Source organism: Neofelis nebulosa, chromosome 7 (assembly GCF_028018385.1).
Source record: "Neofelis nebulosa isolate mNeoNeb1 chromosome 7, mNeoNeb1.pri, whole genome shotgun sequence".
NCBI lineage: Eukaryota > Metazoa > Chordata > Mammalia > Carnivora > Felidae > Neofelis > Neofelis nebulosa.
In genome coordinates this window covers 12,419,137-12,429,596 of record NC_080788.1, presented here as the reverse complement: position 1 = coordinate 12,429,596, position 10,460 = coordinate 12,419,137, and the positions used below count along the sequence as shown (strand labels likewise).

General features: G+C 52.6%; 1 protein-coding gene across 1 annotated transcript in view; it reads left to right on the top strand.

The window, feature by feature from the left end:
- The first annotated feature begins 7,671 nt into the window (after positions 1–7,671).
- Positions 7,672–10,460, top strand: part of RGMA (repulsive guidance molecule BMP co-receptor a) — a 45,416-nt gene continuing 42,627 nt past the window's right edge. Inside the window, exon 1 of the mRNA XM_058736698.1 lies at positions 7,672–7,985. Within this exon, the coding sequence (XP_058592681.1) occupies positions 7,972–7,985 (14 nt within the window). The 5' untranslated portion in view covers positions 7,672–7,971. The remainder of the gene's footprint in view (positions 7,986–10,460) is intronic.

Genomic DNA, 10,460 nt, shown 5'->3' with positions numbered 1-10,460 from the left:
TTGAGCATCTGACTCTTGATTTCAGTTCAGGTCATGATCCCGTGGTTGTGACATTGAGCCCTGAGTCGGGCTCCTGGCTCACAGCTCAGAACCTGCTTAAGATTCTCTCTCTCTCTCTCTCTCTCTCTCTCTCTCTCTCTCTCTCCCTCTGCCCCTCTCCCCTGCTCATGCACACTCTCTCCAAAATAAATGATAATAATAATAATAATAATAATAATAAAGTAGGTGACATAATAGAGATCTTTCTGAATTTTATACTGAGATCTGAATAACGAGAAGGAGGAAGCAAGGAGAGTGTTCCAGACATAGAAAATAGCTCGTGCAAAGGTCTTAAAGCAAGATGGAGCTTTAGATGACATGTTTAGATATAGCCAGGACCTGTGGCTAAAGCAAAGTGAAAGAGAGGCAGAGTGGTAGGTGAGGCCAGAGAGGGGCTAGGGGCTGGATCATGTGGGGTTTGATAAACCAGGGTGAGGAGCTGGGATTTTATTCTACGTGCTATGGGAAGACATTGTAGGGCTCAAGCGGGAGGTATGATCTCATTAATGTCACTAAACGTCACTCTGGCCACCGTGTGAGAGAATGGATTTAAGAGCACAAAGAATGGAGGCAGGGACATCAGTCACTGGAGCCGCTGCAATCATCCAAGCCAGGCTTAAGGCAGGAGGTGGATGTGGAGAGAAATGGACGCAGTCAGGATATATTTTGGAGCGAGTACCAACTGTATTTGCTAGCGTATGGATGACTCCAAGGACTTCCCCCTCTTTCCTCCTGTTCCCCCTCGGATGCTCCCAGCTCTACGGCCAGTCCTGCCCCGCCAAGGATCATCGTTACCTCCTGCCTTTGGCTTCTGTGGGGTTCCTTGCCCCATAAACGAAATCTCCCTTTCCTCAACCTACCTCAGGCCGGTCTTCACTTCTCGCAACCCTGACTGAGGCCATCGAACACCTGCTGGGTTCCAATCCTCCCGACAGCCCTTCAAGGACACTGCTTGTGTCCGCGGCACTGGACACCAGCAAAGCTCAGAGAGGTGAGGCAGCCTGCACCCTCTGCCAGCAAGGATTCAAACCCAGGTCTTCAGGGTCCAGGGCCAGCACATCCTCCTCTGTGGCACGCTGGATGACCAAGATGTACCCCGGTTGCTGGCTGACTACCAAATACCGCTAGCTGTGCCCTGAAATCTCAGCTCCTCTGTTCCCCCAAAGGAGAACAATGGCTGCCGGCCGACATTAATTTCCCGGCCTCCCTTGCAGCTAGGTGTGGACGTGCTCCTTTCTCCAGTGAAATATTAGGAGAAATGACGATGCAAACAGAAACCTGGCTTCCTCCACCCACTTTCCCCTCCCTGCAGGCAGCAAGCCAGGCTTGGCGGGAAGCCAGCTTCAATTATGCAGATCACAATAAGGCTTTGGGGGATTGTGGAACAATGACTTGGAAGGAAGCTGAAGCCCTTGAATGGCCACACCGAGCTGAGTCTGCCCCCAGCCTGCAAAGCCCACCCGAACCTTTCCGTGAGACAGAAAGCATATAAGCTTTAATCTTTAAGTGATCCTACTGTCAGGTCTCTTTGTACAGCAGTCCTCCCTTACCTTAACCGATGCATCACCTCAACGTGATCTACATGTTTTAAATACCAGCGACCTCTCTTGTTAAACAGTCATTGAGCCCCTCAATCAATACTTCTAGAAAACGCACAGATCCTTGAGTTTCCCCACTTCTGTCCATGGCTGAATTTCTCCAGTCTGTGCACTCAAGTCAATGCCTCATGCTCTCCGAAGAGTACCTTTCAAACCCAGTTTGAGTTGGAAACCAAAATTAATAAGACCTCCATCGCCATGCACGAGAAACAAATTTTTTACATATTATTTATAAACAAATATTTGAAGTATTGTATTCTTTCTTAATAAATGCTCAACAATTGAGAGCAAAATTTTAAAAGTCATGCATTCTAATATTAAATCTGCTAGAAAAAAGAGAGTTATTTTGTTTGTTTGTTTGTTTGTTTTGTTTTGTTTTGAATTGGGCTCGTTCCAGAGAGTTCAGCTCTTGGGGGAACGTGGGATCTGGTCTTCAAATGTTAATGAATCATTTTACTTTTCAAAATTGTGGTGGGTTAGTCAGCGAGCAAGACAAAAACCCTGGTTGATCACGATGAGAATTTATTTATGTCAGCCAGTGAGTTTCTTCCCAAAGGGTCCAAATGGGGAAAGGACAGTAAGAAAAAGGGGGGCCACATGCTTAGTGGGAAATGTACCGGTTTGGGACTTGGATGGGTATGGATCCCAATCCTGACTCGACTCTGTGCTCATCAACTCATTTAACTTCTTTGAACCTCAGTTCCCTATAAAATATCAGTACTTATACCCACCTCATAGAGTGTCATGGGGACTAAGGAGGCATCCATAACACAGATAGAATGTTCTGGCAGGCTCGGCCCTCGGGAAATGACCGCAAAACAAAACCCAAGCTCATCCTGCCTCGAGATAAGGAACTCAGCAAGCCTGGCCCCTTCGCCAAGTCGCCATGAAGGAACACGGCATGCCAGCTGGCCTCAAGGTTTCTAAATTGTCAAGGACAGGCTTCTGTGGGTGCTGTTGTGGGGCGGGCACATATGCTCACTGACCACATCCCAGCGTTGTCCTGCAGCTGTGGCTGCCCAAACCTTCCAAGTATCCTCGTGGCTAAACCAGCCAGCAAAGCACAGTCAAGGCCTCATGGAAAAGTCTGCTTTCCAGTCACCTTATTTTGTTGTCCAAATTCATGAACAACAATGAGGGAAGGCCCTGTTTGCCTTCTACTCCTGAAGCTGATCATTCACTTTTTATTTTTTTTTATTTTTTTTTTAATTTTTTTTTTTTAACCTTTGTTTATTTTTGAGACAGAGAGAGACAGAGCATGAATGGGGGAGGGTCAGAGAGAGGGAGATACAGAATCCGAAACAGGCTCCAGGCTCCGAGCTGTCAGCACAGAGCCCGACGCGGGGCTCGAACTCACGGACCGCGAGATCATGACCTGAGCCGAAGTCGGACGCTTAACCGACTGAGCCACCCAGGCGCCCCGATCATTCACTTTTTAACCAAAACAAACAAAATCAAAACAAAACAAAAATCATGCATTTGCCTTCATTATGGTCCTCACCATTAGAAAACAAATGGCTGGTGTCTGGGAAAGAGGCTAAAGAGAGACAATGGATTAATTAGGTCTTTTTTGTAATAGGCACAGGTACTGGGTTTTTAGCTTAAACAGATGTACATAATATCAAATATGGAAAAGCAAGTAATTTCCTCCGTACAGTTTTGAGGCTCCCCTCCCCCCATGCTGAGACCATGATGGTTGGTATGATGGCCATCACCCCCACTCCTTCCAAGCTTCTCCTCATGACTCCCCAGCCTCTGCACTGAGCACTCACTGTCCCCAGCACCTTGATACCCCTCCATCTCCCGATGAAGCAGCCAGGTGTTCAATCAGCCACTGCTTGCATATGTGTCCTTAGCCCCTTGAGTCATGCTCTCGATAACATCATGCCAAGATTATTAGGGTCTTCTAGCTGGTCTTCACCTCCTGTTTCTCCGAACCATCTTCCATCGGCCTACTGAAAGTGCAGCTTCATTTACGTCATTCCCCCCACCCCGCTCAATAACCTTCGATGGCTCCCTGTTGCTCATTCTGCAACCAAGATTTTCCACCATATGGCGCTAACCTGTCTTCTCCAATCACATCTCTCCTCCAGCACCCACATTCCAACCAGACTTCATCACTCACTCCTTACTGAACTTGCCCACCTCTTGCTATCTCCATGCCTTTTTCATGTGATTCCTCTGCCTGGAGTCCTCAGCCTCCTTGACATTCGTTCACACCCCGAACTCAGAGCCATCCATCAGAGACCATCTCAAAGGACACATCTTCCATAATGACTTTCTCCATCCTTCCAACCTAACTTCTAAATCTCATGACATTGTATTTGCACTTTTCTTCTGTCTCTTGTTCCCCTCTACCTTACAGTCAACTCCTAAATGCTTCTGAGCACCGTCTCGTTGGAAGGGAAGGCCGGGAGACTGGGCTTAAACCCCTACTTGAGAAAGCACTGGTTTTACTAGAATTACATGAGAAGGGAGAAGGTCAGACAGAGTGGCTCAGGCACAAACCAACCCTCCCCCATCCCCCGCCACGCCACACAGCTACTGAAGCCTTCTTGGCCTTCTTTTCTTTCTCCCACTGGTCTGCAAGTGCCTTTTTTTTTTTTAAGTTTATTTCTTTTGAGAGAGAGCGTGCATGCAAGCTGGGGAGGGGCAGAGAGAGAGGAAGAGAGAGAATCTCAAGCAGGCTCCGCGCTGTCAGTGTGGAGCCTGACGCAAGGCTCAAACTCATGAACCATGATATCATGACCTAAGCAGAAATCAAGAGTCTGCTGCTTAACCAACTGAGCCACCAGGCACCCCTGGACTGCAAGCAGCTTACGGGTAGAGGCTGTGTTCCCTGAGGGGACACCTGCTGCAGGGTCGAGCACCAACAACAGCATCCTGACACCAAGCGGGTTGGGATCGTAAGAGCAGACACGCCCCTGGGACGCGTCCAGCCTGTGCAGCTTCTTCAGTGCAAAACAAGCAGGTCCCCAGCACCCAGTCCCTCCTGGTGTCTCACCGAGGCCAAGCAGGGGACAGTCTGTCCCTCTTCCTCTAACAGGCTTCTGTGAGAGCTCGTGTCCCGCTCCTCCTTGAAGCTGCCCTTTTCCTTTTGAACCTACCTTTACCCAGAAAAACATAATGGCGTGGCCCCCAATCCAAAGAGACAGCCCCCGATGCCAGCCCCGAGTGAAGGGTCCCGCCAATGCACTCCACGTTGTTTTGTCAGCTGGGAAGAAATCCTTCATCACTTTCCCCAGGAATCCACCTTCTGAGGGTGTGCTTGAGGCCAGCAGGCGCCACCCTGTATTTGAAACAGCCAGAGACAGCAGATCAGCCCACACCCCGGTAGTGGGTGTGGTGCCTCGTTCCACCAGCTGGAGCCCCAAGGGCTGGACTGATCACTGTGCCCTTCTCGGCAGGCTAACGCTCTCCCCATGGAGTAAGGGCTTCCAGAAGCAGCCTGAAGATACATCCAGCCACTGCACATATCCCTAACCTAAAAAAAAGAGAGAGAGAGAGAGAGAGACAGAGAGAGAGAGAGAGAGAGAGAGAGGCCAAGAAAGGGTGGAAGCCACAGCTCTCCCGTGTGCCTACAACAATGTGAGGCCAGGGCTCATGAGTTCAAGCCCTGAGTCAGGATACCTGTGCGGACAGCTCAGAACCTGGAGCCTGCTTCAGATTCTGTAACTCTGTTTTTCTCTGCCTCTTCCCTGCTCTCTCTCTCTCTCTCTCTCAAAACATAAACATGAAAAAAATAACAAAAATAAATGTGAGGCCAGATTTTAACCTCTCCCTCGGCAACTCTGCATATGGGACAAGAGAGGAGCTGATACAGACATTACTCTTGTACTGCATTCCATACTCACTTCCCCTACCCCTTGTTTCTTAATGGCCTTACTTTTTTTTTTTCTTTTTCTTTTTTTTAACACTTGAGCCCAGGTTAGCCTGTTTCCTGTTCATATTTGTAAGGAATCCAGGCCCTCGGCAGTAAAGAAAGACAAGCATCCCCTGGAGCTTTATATTAGGAATGTTTCTAGAGTGTTGGTGGAAAGCATGTACATTTGTTAATTTGCACCCTAAACACACCCCATGGCCTCATTTAACTCTGAGTGCTCATGTGTGTCTTGTAACTACCTACGCATGGTTCCAACTTAATCAAGTACTTAATGAGCAGCATTAATATTCGTTGTCATCTCCATGGGAGCCTACGCTCATCAAGGTAAATATCTGTGGGCTGTATCCAGAGTCTGTGGTTGAACTAAGAATTGTCTGTCCTCATCCAGACAGCCAACTCTTTGTCCCCCAAGATGGGAAAACCCTGCTGGGTACTTTCCGAAGGTTTCTTTGTAAAAACGAGATGCTTCCACTTACAGATCTTTTGCAGATGCCAAGCGATTTGGAAGAGCGGTAAGAAATCCACTATCTGGGTGGTAGTCATTCAGAGAATCTCGTGGCATGCCTCTTAAGTGCCGGACACTGGGGGTGCGATCATGACCTACCCTCATGGTGCCTACAGTATGGTGGGAGACACCTACATTTATGGAAAGGTCACCCTAAGGAATAGGTGAGATCAGCGTTTGGCAGGAAACGCGTGGGGTGCGGGGGGAGCCATTCCCTAAAGGAGAGATATTGGAGCTGAGCTGAAAGATGAACGTGGGGAGAAATTAGTTCTTCAACGGCTATTAGGGCCGGAGCGCGCATTTGCACACAAATGCGCACGCACACCCACATCGAGTACAACTCCTCTATTTATAGCGGGAGAAACGGGGCCCAGCCAGAGCTAATTATAGAAACCGGCGATCCCAATATCTAATCCCTTCCTGCTAAATCACATGGATTTTATTTACATCCCAACCATAGATTATTTCAATACCTTTGGCCAATAAAACGCAGAATATTGAGTTAAAACCACATCCCTCAAGACCACAAGCATAAATAACGATCGTGTTTTAACGTGGATGGAACCTTTTCATTTTGCAAATCCAAGTTCTCATATCAAAATCCAAGGTAGTTTGTTTTCTGTACGAACGGGAAGGTCATAACCCTGTCTGAAACGCAGTGGCAAAAATCTCTCTAACCGTGCAATGCTAATTTGGGCGTGAGCTGTGTGTTGAGGCTGACTTCATGGCCCAGCTGGGGTTTCAGATTCGCACATGGCGATTGGGTGGCTCTTTACCGGTGCACTGCAAGGGTCTCTCCCTGGACTCCGGAAGCCTCCGGAGATTTACCGCTGTTCTCGCCAGTGCGTGCCTGCGTTGCCGCAGGGTGAAACATCCTTTTGAAAAGCCCGTGAGAATCCACTTGCAGTCTGTGCGTTTGCCTGTAAGAGCGCAGGGCAGGGACTGGAAGGAAGCACAGAGGAGCCCACACTGACGCGAGGTTACCCCTGGGGAGCTGCTGCAGTGGGGAGGGGATATGACACGGCCTGCTTTTCACTCTAGATATGCCTGAGTGATGTAAAACTGTACACAAGAACGTGTTTGTGTATTGCACATTTAATGCATACGTATGCATTTTTTAAAAGAAAAAGCTTAACCTAACATCTCAATAGAACAAAGGTGCGTCTCCGCAGAGAGAAGCGTTTCTTCTGGATGTGACGGTCTATTCCAGAAACCTCAGAGCAACTCCCCCGCTGACCAGCACAGAGCTGAGGATGGAAAACGTGCATTCCGCAGCATCCACGAGGGAAATTTGGAAAGTTGGAGGCGCCTCGAGGGTCGCCGCACTTGCCGCCCGCGCCCCCCTTACCGGTGCATTCCCGCAAGCCTTGACTTTACCGCGTGCGCACCCCCCACCCACCGTGCGGGTGCGGGTGCGGGTGCGGGTGCGGGTGCGGGTGCGGGTGCCGGAGGGTGCGGCCGCTGCCGGGGCGGGGCCAGCCGAGCACGCGCCCCCACCTCTTCTCCCGCCCGCGCTCGCCCCCCGCCCGCGCCCGGGGCGCCCGGCCCGCCCCCTCCCCTAGCGCGCAAACGAACCTCTCGACGCCGCGCGCGGCGGCGGCGGCGGCGGCGGCGGGCGGGGGCCGGGCGAGGGAGGGGGCGGGCCCGAGCAGCCCCGACTCCGCAGTTGTCTCCCGAGCGCGGGCTGCGCCGCCCGAGCCGCTGGGCTGGGGAAGCGCTAGCGGTTGGCTCCCGGGCCGGCTCCTCCAGGCGCTCGCAGGCATGCAGCCCGGGAGCAGGCGGCGCGCCCCGGGCCGGTGCTGAGCCGGCCGGGGCGGCGGGGACCAGCGCCTGCCGAGCCCCTCCCACCTTGCCCCGGGGCCCGCGAGCTGCGCTCCGGCACCCCCTCTTCGCCCGCAGCCCCGCCAGCGCCACCCCCCCCCACCCCCCGCGGGCCGCAGGGGCTCATGCAGCCGCCAAGGTAAGCGCGGGCCGGGAGCGGGGCGGACCCGGCCCTGACATCCCCGAGGCGCCGCCGGCACTTGCGGGTCCTCTCCAGCCCCGCGTCTCTTCTTGCTCCCGTCTTGTCCACAGTTGGAGCTTTGCTGCGCCTCGATCGCTTTAGCTCTTGGCAGCAGTAAAGTTTTTGTGGTTTAGTCTTTGCTCTTTTTTCCTAAAATGCTCTCCCCGGGCAGCCGGCAGCGCGCGTGCTTGGACAGACCCGGCGAGCGTCTCTTCCACCGTGCGCGGGCTGGGAGCTCCCTTTCTCCGGCGCGGTCACCGCCCGGCCCGCGCACCCTGGGATGTCCCGCCGTGAACCCCCATTGGCCCGACTCACCCGGGTCCCCCTCCTCCAGCTCCGCGCCTGGCTGCCTAGGCCAGCTGCAGAGCCGCGGGACAAGCGCCGGCCCCCGGGGGGGGGGGGGGGGGGGGCGGGGGGCGTCGGTGCTGCACCTTCTGGGCTCGGGTCCCAGCGGTCCTTTGAACTGGGAGCATCTGTATGCAGGAAGGTGCGGGACTTGGGTTCAGTGCTAAGGGATCGGACTCCCGAGTGGCCCCGGCGTTCCTAAGTGGAGGGGTGGGCCCGACGGGCGGGGCACAGAGACGATTCCACGCCCGGCTCGAGCCGTGGCTCACGCGGGAGAACTAGCTGAAACAGGGGGACAGGTGTATTTAGGGGGAGGACCGACGTGTGTTGGAGCGGGGGGCGGGGAGGGGCGCTCAGTTGCAATTCTTGATTGCATCCTGTTAATGTAATTGCATTAGATTTGCTCCGGGGCAGAATCAATTCCCCCAAATTGAGATTTTTAATGGGAGCCTGCGAGTTGCTATTATGTCTGTGGTTTCGGAAGGCGTTGGGTTGTATTTATTTTACAATTCGGGTGTCTCGAGGGCGGAGTAGGGGAAATCGCGCCATCTAGCGGAAATGGTAAGCCGCGCCTTCCTTTTCGCCGCGAAGTTGGGTGTTTTCAAAGTACGGGACTCCAGCGCCAGGTAGAGAGCGGGCTGAGCCCTCCCAGGAAGGGTGGTTATCCTAGTTATCCGTGTGTCTACAGTCTGCGTGAGCGGGAACGCCCCGACACCCCCAGCTCAGTGCGCCAAGCTCAAGGGACAGAATTACAGGTTGTGCCGAGTGGCAGGCTGGCACCTCGAGGAGATCTGTCACCTTCTCCATCTGGCTTTAGGGTCCTCCAGCAAAAACAGAAAATGTTACCTTCCGGTAGGTGGACACCCATTGTTCGGGCATCAGTCGCAGGGGGGGAAAAAAACATGCGCGCACCTTGCTCTTCTCCAGGACGTCACAGAGGAGTGATTTTTCAGGCGAATCTCAAGCCATGACCCCGAGGAAAGAGATTGACCGAGGACAGCTGAAGGAGAAGTGGGAAAGGGCCTCTTGCAGACCAGGCCAGAATAGCATTTTTTTTTTTTTACACATACAAAGGGCTTCTGAAAGTTCCACTGCTGCAGCAGATGACAAGCAGGCCCCCTTTACAAGGGATATGATCTCCTGGGAACAACAGGGAATTACTTTGCTGCGTGACCAGCAGAGCGGACAAAGGCTCTGGGTGGAGCACCCACACACCCAGGCGGTCTCCACGTTCTCTGTGGCTCGTTTTTGCTGCCACCTTACAGGCCAGAGGATATTAGCCACGCCAGCCGGCTTCTCCCTATTCTAAAGGATAGGTTGGTTCCTTGTAGAACAGCACGGTGGTCCCCCTGCGGTGAAGACCCTTGCCCCCTTGAGATCCTCTTCGTGGTGGTGATGGGGAGGAAGGTCCCAGATTCCTTTTGTTTTTAATAAAAATACTTTTTTTCTTACATTTTATTTATTTTTTTGATAGAGACAGAGGACAAGTGGGGGAGGGGCAGAGAGCAAAGGAGACACAGAACCCGAAGCAGGCTCCAGGCTCCGCCTTGTCAGCACAGAGCCCGACGCAGGGCTCGAACTCACAAACTGCGAGATCGTGACCTGAGCCAAAGTCGGACACTTAACCAACTGAGCCACCCAGGCACCCCGATAGAATTTTTTTTAACATTTATTTATTTTTGAGAGACAGAGCATGAGCAGGGGAGGGGCAGAGAGAGAGGGAGACACAGAATCTGAAGCAGGCTCCAGGCTCCGAGCTGTCAGCACAGAGCTGGATGCAGGGCTCGAACCCACGAACCATGAGATCGTGACCTGAGCCGAAGTCGAAAGCTTAACCGAGGGAGCCACCCAAGGGCCTCCCAGATTCCTTTTAACAAGAGCCCTGCCCCTCCCTTTTCCCTTCCAGGTGAAAGACAGGTGCTTACATTCTAAATAGACATGTAGAGTGGTAGGTGGCGTTTCTGCCTCCCCCTCCCACGCTGTCTCTCCCTTTGCAGGCGTTTATTTAATAACCAGATTTGTGACAGAAAGGGTCTTGCAGTGACCTGGCATCTTATTCAAGGCGGGCTTCTCTGACCTTTGCTAAGA